Genomic DNA, 16,207 nt, shown 5'->3' with positions numbered 1-16,207 from the left:
GGGTGTAAAAGGCGTGTGTGTGTTTGAGCGACGTGGTTGTGAGGCGCCGGCTCCTCCCCGTCCTGTGCAGTGAAGGGGTCCCGTGTGTTCCTGGCGCTCGGCGCTGAGCTCTGTGGTGAATTACAGCTGACCCGTGAAGACCCCGGACCCCGCCACTCCTACCTATGGAAACCCCCGTCATCTGGATCACATTGGGCTCAAATGGAGAGCAGAACCTCTTTGTCTGAGGGGGGGGGGCGGGGGGGGGGTGGAGGGGGGGGTGCATGGGTCTACTGGGAGGGAGGGAGAGGGAGGCACCGGTGGTTCTACTCAGCACTGGGTCTGTATGTGTCAATGTGTAACCCAATACCCCCCTCTCTCACACACACACACACACACACACAGGCGTGCACCCCCCCCCCCCCCCCCATTCAATTCACATAAAGATATGCTGCAGAAAAACAATTACCAAGCGAGCGGGAACAAATCAAGTGAAGAATATATGGAGAAAAGAGTCCGTCTCCTGGTGTGGACTGTGATGGTGGCTGTTCTGTCATCAGACAGACGTCTCAGTCTCAGAAAACACAGAGGGCTGACCTTTGACCGCGGTATCCATAGCAACACGGATACGAGGAGAAACGGCTTTTTTTTTTTTTTCTCCACCATCTTGTTTATAAATCATCGCAAGGAGCAGCTATTATCACCATGGATAGAAAAGGTACACATGTACTGAGAGAGGGACGCTCGTTTATTTCCATTATGTTGCTAAGTAGCCCGTGTATCCATCAAGGTAGTGGTGGATACTACATCCCCGACATGGGGAGCTGTCAGAAATACTGAAGAAAAATAAATAATAATAATAATAATATAATAATATATAAATAAATATAATATAATATAAATATAATAGAAATATAATATAATAATAAATAAAAGTTGGTTCCGTAGGTAGACTAGTGTTTTCACCACAGCTGTGCTGCTTTTCAGCTTTTTGGCCTCAGTTTGAGCTGTAGGGTTTTGGAGCACTTGTAGGAGCTCCAGGAAAAAATAAAAGCCTTATTTACAATCAGGACTAGTCCTGGTCAACGAGGTGTTGCACCGCTGCCAGAAATGGGCCAAAAATAAGCCCCTCATCTACCCAAACTAGGACCGGATCTTTTCTCCATTTCAACCAGAACAAACTAGTCACACCTGACTGACAAAACAATGGGACGGAACCAGACGGGTCTCACACCCGGAGTTTTGCTGCCACCTGCTGGTTCAATTTAGACACGACATCACTCTTCAGAATACATGGCGACGGTTGACGGGATGAAAGGATCTTGGCCGTGTTGTGATGTTTTTAAAAGTTCTCAAATATGATCGTCGAGGGGGCCGAGGAATTTAACTTGTATGAAGCTGTAAACATGCGTACGGCCCAAGTTGTCCTCAGACAGCAGATTGCGAGTAGAAGTTGTTGAAAGGGAAAAGGTCTTCCAGTGGTTAAGGAGCCCTTGTGGGTTTGAGAGCCTGACTGAGGGTTGTTTAATCCAGGTGCTGTAAATACTCGGAGCTCTGCGTGTGTTTAACATGCTGCGGTGGTAATCACACTCCTCCACATGATTTCCGCAATCAAGAGGGCGAAGACGCAGCACAACCAGCTGTCAATCCACACCGTAGACCCCCCCCTCTCCCTCCTCTATCACTCTTTCTGTCTCTAGGGGTAGGGCCCCCACTGGGCAGAATGAGAGGGCCTCTGTGGGGGATTGAGGAGCAGAGAGAGAGGGATGGAGAGAGAGGGATGGAGAGAGAGAGGGAGGGAGAGAGACTAGCAGGGCTGACTGGCCACCTGTTGCTCCACCAGTCACCCGGGGACCTTGTCCACGCTCGGGGGGTCTCGGGGACAGACCAGGATCGGGACATAGCAAGACAAGACAGTGAGGTGGTTTCTCGTTCAATTAGAACAGGTTTATTCCACATGAAGGACGATGATGTATGGTTGGTGTGTTTGACATGGCGTCATGCCAGAATAAACACTGTACAGTGAGTCAATATTTACACATGTAGGTGGTCTGGGTTATCCATCAACTCTGACAGCTTTACATTAGAACAACATTAGTATAATAGAGCAAAGTCCATCCACCAAATGTGATTTAAAAATGCATACACATACAAGGAACTTAAGAAATCTCTGTTTCACACACATACTCCCTCTCTCACTCACATACACACGTTTATTTTAAGTTAAAATCGATCATAATATGCTGCCAACACTCAGTATTGTAGTTGAGGGTATACGGAGGTAATACAGAGTATATACCCACTTCTTTATCCACAGACACAGTGTATATACCCACTTATTCAGTCACCACGGCAACACTGCCAACACTCGACCTGTGATATGCGAGGGTTAATGCTACTTCACTGCTAAAGCACCAGACCCAGACAAGGCATTCCTGTTAGTTTGTTAGATTATTAGTAGGTTAGTTAGTTAGTTGGTTAGTTATATAATTGGTTAATTTGTTAGTTGGTTAGTTAGTTAGTTGGTTGGTTAGTTAGTTACAGTAGTTGGTTAGTTATTTAGTGGGGAGCTATCTTGGCTCCAGTGGTTCAATCTAAATCCACTTTAGAACTAGGTTAGTAGGGTATCCAGGAGACATTAGTCCCACACACCAGACCTCCCTCTCTCTCTCCGACGGCAGCTGAGATCACCTGGCTATGAGGGTAAGCAGACATGGATGTCTTGGTTCATAGTACAGTATGACAACTCTCGAGAGTCAACAAGACTTTGCAATAAAACATTAGACGCTTGTACCGAACGGAGGGATGGAGTGAGGGGGTGGCGTGTTTAGATACTATTAAAAGAGGTCGCATCATCTCACAGACGTTAGTGAGAACTGTCTGCTCTTAGGTTGTTAGTACACGTCAGCACTCGGTTAGTAGCAGAGCAGGGACTGCGGTTTCGCCATATTATTCTAAGTGAGGCATATTTCCTACAAAAAAGCAGCCATATTGGTGTCTTATCTATGCAGGCTGCAAAGCAAGCGATGGATTGCAATGCCTTGATGGGTTGGCTTCACAATGTATGGGGATGGGAGTTGTTCAACCGTTAACTGCCAACGGTGCTCCTGCGACCGCACAGGGCGAGAGGTCATGTTTTTGGTGTTGGTCCGTTCGTCCGCCCGTTCGTTTAGCAGATTTACGCAAAAACGTCCAGACCGATTGTCATGAGACCCGGTGGAGGGGTGTTGCATGGGCCGACTTAGAACCCAAGAAATTCTGGAGCGGATCCAAATCACGGGGCAGGTCCACGAGCTGCCCAAACATGGCCGGGCCGGACATCGACCTCCGTTCATTTTTTGGGACGAGGAATAAGCACCAAAAAAAACTACCAGACCAATTTTCATGAAACTCGGTGAAGGGGTGTAGCATGGGCCACTTTACAACCCAGTAAATTTCATCCTCCGTTCATTTTTTGGACTTTGTCAATGGGGGGAAATTGAATTGGACATATCTCGACATGGGAAGGTCACAGAGACACACGGTTTGGACTGGCATAAAGCTCTCCACCTAACGAATGCAGCGATACCAAACATGTCCTGCTCGCACACACGTGTGCACACAGACCAACGAAACGCATTCATGGGCAGAGGTCTGAGCTCGCCAAGCACCATTTCCGGTAATAATAATACAATTATTCTGATAGATGTGTTCTGCACTGGATATTTGACACCACTATGAGATTTAGAGAACTCCAATCCTGTACCCCATCACACGTGTGTGGCCAACCCACTACTAAGATGCTGCTTACTGCTCGTATATGGGGTTAATAAGGTCATCTCATCCTAAATCCTGAAACGATTCTCATTCTGCTCATTTTGCTTAAAGAGGACCACGTATTGTTTAAATCCCAATGTTCAAGGTTATACCTGTAACCAATGATGCCAGTGTTAGCAGATGAGTCCCGTTTACCAGGAGAAGGGTTGCAAGAACGTCGGAGATCATAGTTTAGTTTCAAACTGAGGGTAAAAGGTAGAGGGTTAGTCAGAGTGTTAGAGAGAACAAGCCCAGCCAGAATCATCCAGAACAAAATATTAGTAGCAGCATATCTGTGAAGGGCCTTTCACACTAGCCAGTCTGTACGGACTGACCAATCAGCATCCAGAGAAGACCTTTCTTGCTTTCATACAGCAAGTAGCTTTTTCGGTCTATACTGTGATGATGTGGTCTGCATCGGTCTGCTACTGACTGCCTCCACAGCAGGTCTTGCATTAGAGGCGGACTGTAGTGGACTGACGAGGATCACTGTGCTTGTGTGAATGGCCCTTTAGAAGACATTAGTAGGCAACAGTTAGATAGGATTAGTGTGATATTGTTAGTGCATTCATTGGAAAGAACCCACAATCCCAACCCTCACACATTGTGGTTTTAACCATAGGACAACACATGCAAAAACACACAGAACATATGTTCGAGCGCACGCACGTCTCTCTCTCACACACACACACACACACACACACACACACACACACACACACACACACACACACACACAATCAAACGTCCTTCAATCAAACATCACACACAGCCTACACTTGGTTTGATTGGTTAAATATAGCTACTAACTGTTAGCAATCAAGGTTAGTAAAACGGATTGTTAGTTAGTGTTTGCAAAAGAGGATGCTATGCTAATTTTACTTTTATTCCTATGTAGGCTGGATAAAGGACCGTTAGCAGCTAATATCAACCATATTTCAATGCAATAACAAAATTCAAAACTTATATAATTACATGTACACTACATTGTGCTATTACAGTGCTATAACACAGGTACAAAGCTACTGAATGCAAAGTGGGAGCGCACTCTATCCAACCTTCCTGACAGCTTTTCAGAGAGCAATTAGTCATAGGATTAGTGAGGGCATCTGTATAAACAACACCTCGTTAGTGATGTCAGACGCCCCCCACTGGAGGTAGTGAGCAAGGTTGTCATGGTTACAGACAGGAGAGGACACAGCTGACAACATAAGGGGCACAGACCACAGGCCTCTGCGTATGAAATGCGCTATACGAATAAAGTTTGATTTGATTTGACGTGTTAGTTGATGTGTTAAGATGCGTTAAAGATGTGTTAGGGTTTGTTTTTTTTAGCTCAACAGTGTTGGCGTGGTTGAAGGAATAAGCAGTGTAGGTTTTAAAGAGTGGGTAAGGAGAGCGCTTCTCTGGTATACATTTGAGGAGAACAAGGCAGTATTAGCCCACAGTAAAACACCAGCCCCTGTGAGCTTCTCCTACGGCAAGAACTGTGGTCCAAACCAGGACGTGAAAGGAGAGGCGTGTGGTACTTCTGGTTTACGTTTAAACTAGCGTGGGTGAAATCAGAACCCGGTGCGTTGGTACAGTATATTTCCCCGTCTCAGTACCCACAGTAACACACACAACAAAGGCAGCAGAAGCTGTGAGGACATCCTCGTAGCGGTGGCGTCCGCGGTGGCGTCCGTGTCCCTGTAGGTGCCCTGGACACCGGCGTTCCCTGGCGGACGGCTCCTTCGGCCGCGTTGACCGCTGCGGGACACGAGATGTGTGGCTTCAGAAGTCGTTTGAGCACAGAATTCCTATTCCTCCTCGTATTTCTCATTCCTATTCCTCCTCCGTTCCTCTCCATGTCACATTCCCAGGCTGATCCGGTATTAAACACTAATTAAACCTGATTGGCCAAGCGGCAGATCACTCGTCTGATTCAGCTGTAGTTCTGCTTCAGGTCGCTTTTATCCAGGCAGTAGGAATTATACAAACACTAAATAATAAACACCCTAACACTAATCTCTCCTGTTCTATCTTCTTTATCATTTCACTTCCTCTGAATCCCAGAGGCAGTGGGCTGTTATAGACGATCACATTTGCGCGTTCGGAATCATGAGAAATATTGTACCTGTTTACTTAACAGGCCGTTGCTGTGGACAGCATCTCGTCACGTAGACTAGTGTTGACCGGCTTTCCCAGGCCAGTGAGAGCAGCCTCGTCCTCAGCTGACCTGTGGAGGAACACAGAGCAGAGAGCAGCAGAGAGTGGACGACGACACCCTGTCATATCTGTCCCCTGCACCCCACACCCACGAGGACCACTAGAGGTGACCAGGGCTGGTATCTGCCCAGAGCTGGACAACAAAGCCTGTCCCAAAGAGGACCCCACCAGTGCATACATACAGAGAGGACCTACTTATATAAGCAATGGATTATAGAACATACGACTAATATAAATTGGATGTTTCAGGTTCTGTAATGTCAATGGAAATGCCCATTCGTGTATGATTCTACCCCTCCCAACGGACCCTATGCTGCTAGTCCTCCCTCAATATGAGAAGCCATACTACCTTTTCTTCCTCTGCATCCATCAATGTCCATCCGGATCCCCAGAGACCTCTGTTGTTCTGTGGACGAGCTCTTTGCTGGGCAGTCGATTTGTCTAGTTTCAGAAAGTGAGTGCAGCATTACCACACAGCTCTACAACAACACCAGCAGAAGAGTGTACAATGGGAGCTGCTCGGCTAATACCCCAGCATCTATATGGGTACATGTCTTGTGTAGACACCATATTGGCGATACCTAATAACGTCGGATGGACATCGAACAATCCAAGCGCTGAGAGATGGGGACATAGGAAAATGGCAGACGTTGGTGTCTCTCTCTCTCTCTCTCTCTCTCTCTCTCTCTCTCTCTCTGTGTGTGTTGTCTTTGTGTTGTTGTTGTTGATTAGGCGAATAAACCTGACCTGGCGAATATCAGCTGCCTTTCACATGACTAGAATCAGAATCAGAGGAATCGTATGTTTTGCGCAACCCAACATATCCTACTTCATCTTCCTTGAGCAAAAACATTCCCCTAAATAAATGAGAATATTGGGCTCTTAAACTTTCTCATCAAGCGTATTGAATGAATGGACAGGGAACTGACATTTGCAGTAGGGTTTTAAAACAAATCTTACCATTTTACACAACGGCAAGCCGTGCTGTCCAGAGCCCACACCTGCCCGCAGTCCTCCATCTGTTCATGACAAGCGGTACCGTTGGATCTTCCCCAGTTCTGGGATAAATACCCAGGGTTGGGCTCTCAGTGCGTAATCTAAAATAATACACGCCTATATCGTCCCAATGCGACAAGAAAACGGACATTAGTGCTACAGTCGGTGCAGTCAACCCCGGCTCCATCTCCGGCATGACCGTCGAGATGGAAGAGCGATTAGGGAGTGCCAGAAACAGATGCGTAAAACTAGGTTAATGGCGAATAAACAAAGGGCGATGCCTGTGTGAACAAAGACATGTTTGGATAGGAGGGAATTAACCAGTGCGCAGATGTCTGTATTGAGTGTGGATGTCCCTGTGCGGTCCCCAGGGGCCACGGGTCCTATTGAGATGCTGCCAGTCGATCTCCCCACCATCTGCGTCCCCTGGGGGACCGAGAGATAGGCTGCCTCGGTAGTCCTTCATAGAGTGCCCTTTGGTATCCAGGCGCTAGTTTTGTTTACACTGACCGGATCAAGCGGTAATAAAGTGCGAGGCAAACGCCTTTTCAATCTGTGTAAAAAGGCACATCCAAAGCAAATCGCACCACCAAATGTAGGCTGTTTTAGAGACAACGGGCCAGCCCAACATTTTGCTAACCATCACCCGGCAGATCAATCAAAATTGTATAATTTGATATTGTATATTGACAAAACTATCGTTGTTGTGCCTCCACGTGTCATGTGGGAGAAGGAGCACGGGCAGGGGAAACGATTTCATCTTAACAAGAAAGGTAAACTCAATTCGGGGGATATAGGCACACATCTGGCAACTCTGTGAGGATGAAACGCGCGTAATGCTTTTAGGTCGCCATGGGCCACCGTAAATAAGCAAAACATTGGAATGGCCGCTTTTGACAGCACATACATCCACGAGGTATACCAACAGAAGTGCTTTGGTTTTTCAATAACCTGAACAAAAAAATAACTACAGTTACTGTTGAACCGGACTTCGGGGAACTATTTGACTGTGACACCATGCATCGCGCAGGCGCACCAAGACTTGCTGGTTTGTGTCAAATTACAGACAGTCTTTTCCTCAGCAACGGTCGAGTGGCAAACGATGCTGTTACAGTATCTCGTTTTAACATAACCTGCATAATTAATGCCACTGAAAAAGTCAGTCCTCCCGGTCCAGACGTGGAATACGTCCATGTACCTGTTGCGGATTCACCCTTGACACCCCTCATTGATTACTTTGATGTGGTGGCAGATAAAATCCTGAGTGTTGAGAAGCAGGGTGGCAGGACTTTGGTTCACTGCAACGCAGGTGTGAGTCGCTCTGCTACACTATGCATCGTGTATCTAATAAAACACCATGGCATGACACTTTTGGAGGCCTACGGATTGGTCAGATCTTGCCGGCCCATTGCGAGACCCAACCCTGGATTCTGGAGACAACTCATTGAATATGAGTGCAAGCTGCGTGGATCTGCCACTGTTCAAATGATCACCTCTTCCATGGGAGAAATACCAGATATTTACGAGGAGGAGACCAAAAACATGCTGCCTTTTTGAAAAACGCGAGGAATTATAGTGGAATTGTTTGTTTTCATACTTTTGTAAGTTATCCGTGAAATCATAACCAGTAATTGATTGGTGCTATGTCCTTTTGGTGAATAAATAGGGCTTCAACAACATTGGCTGCATCCAACTGCTTCTGAATAACCCACTCCTTGGTTAAAGAATTAAAAAAAATTAATAGAATTGTACAACATGTTTATGTTTCAGCTTACCAAGACATTTTGGACAATTCTATGCTTCCAACTTCATGGGAACAGTTTGAGGAAGGCCCTTTTCTGTTCCAGCATAACTGCCCCAGTCCACAAAGCAAGGTCCATAAAGGCATGGGTAGGTGAGGTTGGTGTGGAAGAACATGACTGGCCCACACAGAGCCCTGACCTCAACCCCATCAACACCTTCTGGATGAACTAGAACGGAGATTGCAAGCTAGGCCCTCTCGTCCAACATCAGTGTCTGACCTCTCAAATGCTCTGGATGAATGGGGAAACAGACACACATTGTAGAAAGCCTTCCCAGAAGAGTGGAAGTTGTTATAGCTTCAAACGGGACCAATTCCATATTAATTCCTATACATTTAGAATGGGATGTCATAAAAGCTCCTGTAGGTGTAATGTGTAGATGTCCCAATACTTTAGTCCACATAGTTCATAGACGGATTATGAAAAAATGGGCCCCTGGGCCTGGACATGTAGAGGGGGCCCCCTCCCTACCAACTCCCCCCATCCCCCATACAGCCTCCCCCTCCCTACCAACTCCCCCCATCCCCCATACAGCCTCCAGCCAAACTGTTCTGTTTGTTTTCTTTAAAAAACTGGAAATGTGAGGAACCTGCTGTAAAGCATCTGACTGCCTCTTTTTCTTTTCAAATCTTTTGTTTTGCTGCTCCGCTTAATACATGACTGTGCTCCATTTTACCAATTGACCTTGTGACCTGCACCTGTGTGATCTGTCTCGAGTTCACAAACTTTAATAGTGCCCTCTATAGACTAGTTTTATAGCCTATTCATTTATCTATGGAAAGGTAGCCTACATTCCCACCCATTAGATTAACGAGTAGCTATAGAAAATATGTAGCCCACACAAGCTTCTCTCTTTTAAAAAAAGATGTGGGCCCATATAAACTGTTCAAAATAAAAAAAAAAATATGTTTGTGTAAGGAAACCTCACCCTAAATTTCTATCGGTGTCCCTGCCGCAAGAAATGCAAAGGGCCCCCTGAGGTCTTGGGCCCCTGGGCCTGGTAGGCCCGTTCGGTAATATGTCTTTGACATAGTGTATAACATTTAGAGGCTGGAGATCAGTTTAAGGGTTTACACAGGTTTACTGTGCATTTGTTATAAAAATAATAATTGTTTAAAAAAAAAAATCCAGTTATACTTGTGTAAATGTAAAGATGCACACTTTATTAACTCTGCCTCAGAGAAAAAATAACATTGCATTGTGAAAAAAGTGATTAGACCTTTACTGGTTGGTCATTATGTAGTGACAACAGAAAATATTAACATATCATCTCAACCCCCGTTTTATCTTAAATTGGTCCAGCATTCACAATATGCCAATCAAACAATCAAATATTCCACAGTGAACCCAAATTACATTGCACAGAAATATTGCAAGCTGTGTATGAAAGGTATTGAGATAGAAACCCAGTATATCCTATTAGAAGCACATTATAAACATACTGGCTCACAGTGTCCCTCTGGAATGTCTATTGTCCATAAAAGGCAGCATTGCTGAGACAGAAAATTTGGCACCGTTCAACTATTTACGCTACCCCTCTAAACTCCTGTGTGAAACACTAGTTTCCTAATGCAGCCTTGCATCCTGGGTGAATGAGTATCTCAAATCAAGATGAAATAAAAAGTCTGGGTAGGTCCCCTGGAAAGATTGAATCAAACCAAAATATCCATCAAATCACAAACATGACCACTTGGTATGCAGTAAGTAAGTCACCCCAAGAGTCGTCACAGTGCAAATACATAGAACAACTTTAAAAGCCCCTCAAGAATGAAGTTACAGTAAGTGAACAATAAATTAAATTATTCTGGAACCTTTGGTTATTAAGGTCACCCTATTACATTCATCTGGCCAGTTGGGTGGCCACCACGGCAGGTGTCCAAACATTGTCCTGAAATGCCATCCAGGAAAGCAGGTGTTCAATGAAACCCCATGTGAATATTCAGTTATCTAAATATTAGTCGTGAAATCTCAATTAAAGAGATGGTCATAATTCTACAAAAAAATGTTTAGCTTTTTTTTTTTTTTTTTTTTTTTTTTTTTTTACAAAGCCTGCACAAGCTGAATGTACTGCAGGACAACAGTTGGACTCCGTTTCCTCCATTTCGTCCGATATATCCTGAGTCGGCACCGTAAAAACAACAGAAAGGAACAACAACAAGAGTGCAAAAACAGGCATGCTCATTTCCACCAAGTCGATAAGGCAACAGTGGCTGCTGCATAGTCATGCAATAAGCCTACAAAAAAATTACATTACATCTTTCCAGAAGTAATATCATTAATAAGTGGAATTAAAACATTAAATGACAGATGTGTTAACTGCCTCTCTTCAGACCAATCCACAGCTGGAGGGCCAAAACCTCATGGAAGTGCTGTAAAACTTCACATCTGTAAAAGAAAAAACAGAGTGGTCAGGGGATACTGTACAGATAATACAGGAGCCAGGGCCAGACTGGGTGAATATTTCATGCCGGGAGTCACGCCCAAGTCAGGCCACGAGCCGAGCCGACGCGGTGAGATGGAACACTTTCAGTTTCGTTTACTTTCAGTTTCGGGGCAATTTGTTGACGGGGGAGGGGGGGGGGGGCAGGCCAGTTGGCGCGCCAGGCCACCGGGAAAACTCCCGGTGCTCCCGATGTGCCAGTCCGCCCCTGACAGGAACTCTGTATGAATTTTACCAGTCAAGTGCTCACATTCTGCTCCAGCTTCTGGTATTCTGTGGCGTTCGGCCGGCGTGCTGATCGTGCCCTCTTCCCCTCCACAGCGAAGGCGATGATCTGAAAAACAACGATCGATACTGCAATCCAACTGAGAAGATACCGGAACAGGCCGATTCTTAAAAACAGGAACCGTTTCTGCGGGCGATCGTTTCCCCCAAGCATCTCCCAGCCCTGCTGTGGTTGCTCGGGGTCAAATGTCATGAGGAATCATGTGACCACGTACCTTGCGCTTGTTGTGGTAGGCGATGTAGAGCACGGCCACCAGCACGGCTGCACACACAAGGTAGGTGAAGAAGTGACTGCTTCCGGACTCATTCTGAAGGTCCAGACCAAACCCTTTTGGCGTCTTGTCCTTCTCTGGGTCTGTCCCTGCTGTCTTGTCCTTCTCTGGGTCTGTCCCTGCTGTATCGTCCTTCTCTGGGTCTGTCCCTGCTGTCTTGTCCTTCTCTGGGACTGTCTTGTCCTTCTCTGGGACTGTCTTGTCCTTCTCTGGGGCTGTCTTGTCCTTCTCTGGGGCTGTCTTGTCCTTCTCTGGGACTTTCTTGTCCTTCTCTGGGACTTTCTTGTCCTTCTCTGGGACTTTCTTGTCCTTCTCTGGGGCTGTCTCGTCCTTCTCTGGGACTGTCTCGTCCTTCTCTGGGACTGTCTCGTCCTTCTCTGGGACTGTCTCGTCCTTCTCTGGGGCTGTCTTGTCCTTCTCTGGGACTGTCTTGTCCTTCTCTGGGACTGGCTTGTCCTTCTCTGGGACTGGCTTGTCCTTCTCTGGGACTGGCTTGTCCTTCTCTGGGACTGGCTTGTCCTTCTCTGGGACTGGCTTGTCCTTCTCTGGGACTGGCTTGACCTTCTCTGGGACTGTCTTGTCCTTCTCTGGGTCTGTCTTGTCCTTCTCTGGGACTTTCTTGACCTTCTCTGGGACTTTCTTGTCCTTCTCTGGGACTGTCTTGTCCTTCTCTGGGACTGTCTTGTCCTTCTCTGGGACTGTCTTGTCCTTCTCTGGGACTGTCTTGTCCTTCTCTGGGTCTGTCTTGTCCTTCTCTGGGACTGTCTTGTCCTTCTCTGGGACTGTCTTGTCCTTCTCTGGACCTGTCTCTGCTATCTTGTCCTCCGCGGCCGTCTCTGCTATCTTGTCCACCGCGGCCGTCTCTGCTATCTTGTCCTCCGCGGCCGTGTCTGCCGTCTTGTCCTTCTCTGGACCTGTCTCTGTCTTATCCTTATCAGGGGCTTTAGCTAATACTTTGCCGTCTCCTGCAAATGTACATAACACATCGGACAAGCAGTTCGAGATTAGAAGCAAGCAGGCTAGAGAGTTATAGTGAATGGTGGCAGCTATGTGTTCAAATAAAATAAGAGAATAACGTTGGAGTTGAGCCAGTAACCACATCCGCATTAAACTTGCTACTTTTCCGCATTCATTGTGGCAGCTAGCACTAGCTAAGAGGAAGTACCTTTGCAGTTAAAGACAAGGATCCTCAGATAAATAAACACTTACCTCTGGTGCCACACAAATTGACCAATATGAATAATACAAATAGTGCCCGCATTGCTCCTGGATCAGATGTCACACTTCTTCAGAACAACAAAAGCAACGCGATGAAGGTGACAGTAACTAATCTGACGTCGTGATGTGGACTTCTTCTACCGTAAATGAAAGTGCAGATTTCACGCCAATGCGACTCTCTGCCGCCATACATGGGGCTTTTACAGACATGCAGCCAAAATTAGTAGTTGGGTGCATCTAATGTATATTCGACTGATCCATACTCCACACTTTGATTCACATGTCTCTACAACATAGCACACACGATGAGCTCATGTCTTATAATAATAATAATAATAATAATAACATTAATAATGATACTAATTATTATTATTATTATTGCTATAATTATTATTATTATTGTTATTGTTGTTGTTATCGTTGTCATTGTTGTTATTATTATTGTCGTTGTTTTAAATTATTTTTATTATTATTATTAAATCAGTAGACCAAGGTCTTGCAAGTCATATTGACAAACAGCAGAGGGCAGTACAGGCTTACTTACAGAATGAACCCATAAGATTGCTGATGATCATTTTGTTTACTGAGACAAACCTCTATGCAAACAGACGGAGTTAGCACGTGTGTGTGTGTGTGTGTGTGTGTGTGTGTGTGTGTGTGTGTGTGTGTGTGTGTGTGTGTGTGTGTGCGTGTGTGTGTGTGTGTGTGTGTGTGTGTGTGTGTGTGTTAGAGAGAGAGAGAGAGAGAGAGGTAGAGAGTGATTGAATTAATTTTATTATTTGTGCCATGCCATCAAAGACACATTTACGACATACTAACAATAGTACACCTTCTTTCAAAATCAAAAAACTTTTTTTTCCTGTATTGTGTGTGTGTGTGTGTGTGTGTGTGTGTGTGTGCGTGTGTGTGTGTGTGTGTGTGTGTGTGTGTGTGTGTGTGTGTTTGCCTGCACACATGGTGAGTAGCTACTGTATTCTGGATCTCTCACTATCTAAACCATAAAGACTACATAATATATGATATACTTTGAAAACATGAATACTGTAGAGCTCTACAAAAAATGTTTTAATGTGTGGGAAAGCCTATCTTTCTTATCAATACATTTATACTTTTAGCATAATGTGGCATGACCCGAGATTTGATAGAGAGAGAGAGAGAGAGAGAGAGAGAGAGAGAGAGAGAGAGAGAGAGAGAGAGAGGGAGAGAGAGAGAGGGAGAGAGAGAGAGAGAGAGAGAGATAGAGAGATAGGATAATCATCCACATGGTAATCAGAGGTGTTTTGCATCTCAGCTGGAAATGGAATACCTGTGGATTCTTGTAATTAATGTGTCTTAATTAGGCTACGGTGTTTGACATTTGAAAAGTCCAATGATCCCTCACATTCTTCATTACCATTTGCATTTCCTTCTTTAAGGTCAAACGGGTCTGAATAATACATTAAGGAGGCTCACAGCCTCCCTACCTGTCCTCATACAGGGGCCAGCTGAGTCTTGTCAAACTCAATGAACGTTGGGGAAACAATCAATTAATATCACGTTGGGAAATCCATAAAGAGGCAGCCGCGCCTTCCAGACGTTTCCAAGATCATGTTGTCAGTAAAACACCATGTTAATGAAGGCAAAGCCTGAATCACTATGATGGCCTCATTTGATGCTGAATGTAAACAGCTCAACATTGGCGTACAGCCTGTTAAAAATGTATAGTTTTCCCCTGGATCTATAAAATAGCATGGCTCATACAAACACGTTTGTCCCTTTGTCATAAAGCTTCCAACCAAGTATACATTTCATTTATAAAGGCGTTATATCACTTGCATAGCCTAATTCTAAACTGATTATGGATCTGAAACTTATTTCTAGGAAGGAGTTGAATGATTTTCCTTCAGTAGTCTATGATCAGCCCATGACAGCCTTTTTTCATTCATTTATTTCTGTTTCAAGGGACATCTTAAGGTCTCTACCAGGGAGATATGTCTCAGCGATGTGTCTGCGTCATGAATTTCCAATATCAAAGGGTTAACCTGAAATGAATTCAGGATCAAAGCAGGGCCCAAAAAAGAACCTTGGCAAGAGAGTGAAAGAATTTAATGAGCAAAATTAACATCTGACCGCGTGCTTACATGGCAGATGTCTAGTCGAGAGGAAACCAAATACAACAACTATTATTGGATAAACAGTGTTGTGTGGGGAACCAGTGTAACACATATGACAACCACAATAATCAAACCCAGTTCATTACATATCAACCTGTCTGAATAGTTTTAAGAACAGACAGTGTTTGTTATAACAATTGATATCATCATGCTTATTAGGCCTAGATGTAATAATACAAGAGTGTTCAATATAAAATCAAGAATAGGATATGGAAGGCTATGGATGTCGATGGTTACAGAGTAAATGACAAGAAGCAGATACAATGTTATCAGTTTATAGTTAATATCCATGCAAGCCAGATATGTTATCTTGAGACAATACCAAGATTGAACAACATATCCAGCCATTGCCTCATCGCAAATCTGTGCACCTCACTTTCCTGTGATAATTCTGAAAGAAGGATGCAGACATTGACAGAAATGCACGGAATGACTCGGTGTCAGTCTGGACCGGGTCCATCACCTGGAGACTCGGGTTCCATCACTGCTCATTCTTTGGAGAATGTGGCTTCGCTATAGATGTGTGGCCTTGAGGAGACGGTTTTACCGGCTGGGTTTGACAACTCATTACCTGTAATTTCAGTGATGGGTTGAGAGGTAGCTGAGGGCTGGCTGGTATGGTAGCACAGACCACGGCCTCTGCTTAGAATGATGTAAGCCAGAAAGCCAAACAAGCAAGGACTTATTAAAGCTAATGATTGGTTAAAACATGGATGGGAGACTGACAGCTCAGAATCTTACCGCGGGGCAAAATCGGAAAACCAATCCTCAGTGTGCACCGGTCTGTCGGTCTGTCAATCTGTCGCTGGCGGCCCGGAGCATAAAGGGACCGGTTGGAGAGAGGTGTGATGCCCTTGTCGGAGGGTAATGTCCTACAGCTGAGTTCAGTAATAGAGCACACCTGGGATTACACACCATAATAATAGTATGCCTAATAGTAATACTAATAGCCTACTACTACCAGGGCCTACTACTACTGTACTACTACTATTACTACTACTACTACTTCTACTACTACTACTACTACTACTATTACTACTGCTGCTGCTATTGTTACCA

General features: G+C 45.0%; 2 protein-coding genes across 3 annotated transcripts; one reads left to right on the top strand and one right to left on the bottom strand.

Moving 5' to 3' along the window:
• Positions 1-7,995: 7,995 nt before the first annotated feature.
• LOC311325052 (dual specificity protein phosphatase 18) lies at positions 7,996-8,535 on the top strand (the record flags this gene model as incomplete). The annotated part of the gene is made up of 1 exon (XM_084457699.1): positions 7,996-8,535. One exon carries the CDS (start codon positions 7,996-7,998, stop codon positions 8,533-8,535), a length of 540 nt encoding a protein of 179 aa, XP_084313825.1.
• A 1,406-nt stretch (positions 8,536-9,941) lies between these two features.
• Positions 9,942-13,127, bottom strand: tgoln2 (trans-golgi network protein 2). Of its 2 annotated transcripts, none has more exons than XM_084457046.1 (4): positions 12,987-13,127; positions 11,721-12,742; positions 11,456-11,554; positions 9,942-11,165 (listed from the first exon to the last, which is right to left on the bottom strand). In XM_084457046.1, exons 1-3 carry the CDS (start codon positions 13,036-13,038, stop codon positions 11,459-11,461), a joined length of 1,170 nt encoding a protein of 389 aa, XP_084313172.1. In that variant the 5' UTR covers positions 13,039-13,127; the 3' UTR covers positions 9,942-11,165; positions 11,456-11,458. The 2 variants fall into 2 exon arrangements, with proteins under 2 accessions (XP_084313172.1, XP_084313173.1); XM_084457047.1 differs by having other exon boundaries at positions 11,471-11,554.
• Positions 13,128-16,207: the final 3,080 nt, after the last annotated feature.

This window comes from Borostomias antarcticus, assembly GCF_949987555.1.
Source record: "Borostomias antarcticus genome assembly, chromosome: 23".
NCBI lineage: Eukaryota > Metazoa > Chordata > Actinopteri > Stomiiformes > Stomiidae > Borostomias > Borostomias antarcticus.
This window is presented reverse-complemented; position numbering and strand designations above follow the sequence as displayed.

Bases quoted from the DNA above. Each gene is read 5' to 3' on its own strand.
- tgoln2 (XM_084457046.1), bottom strand. From the start codon at position 13,038: ATGCGGGCACTATTTGTATTATTCATATTGGTCAATTTGTGTGGCACC. The intron at 12,743-12,986 runs GTAAGTGTTTAT...GTACATTTGCAG, and splicing joins CAATTTGTGTGGCACCAGAG to GAGACGGCAAAGTATTAGCT. The intron at 11,555-11,720 runs GTACGTGGTCAC...GTTGTTTTTCAG, and splicing joins CCTACCACAACAAGCGCAAG to ATCATCGCCTTCGCTGTGGA.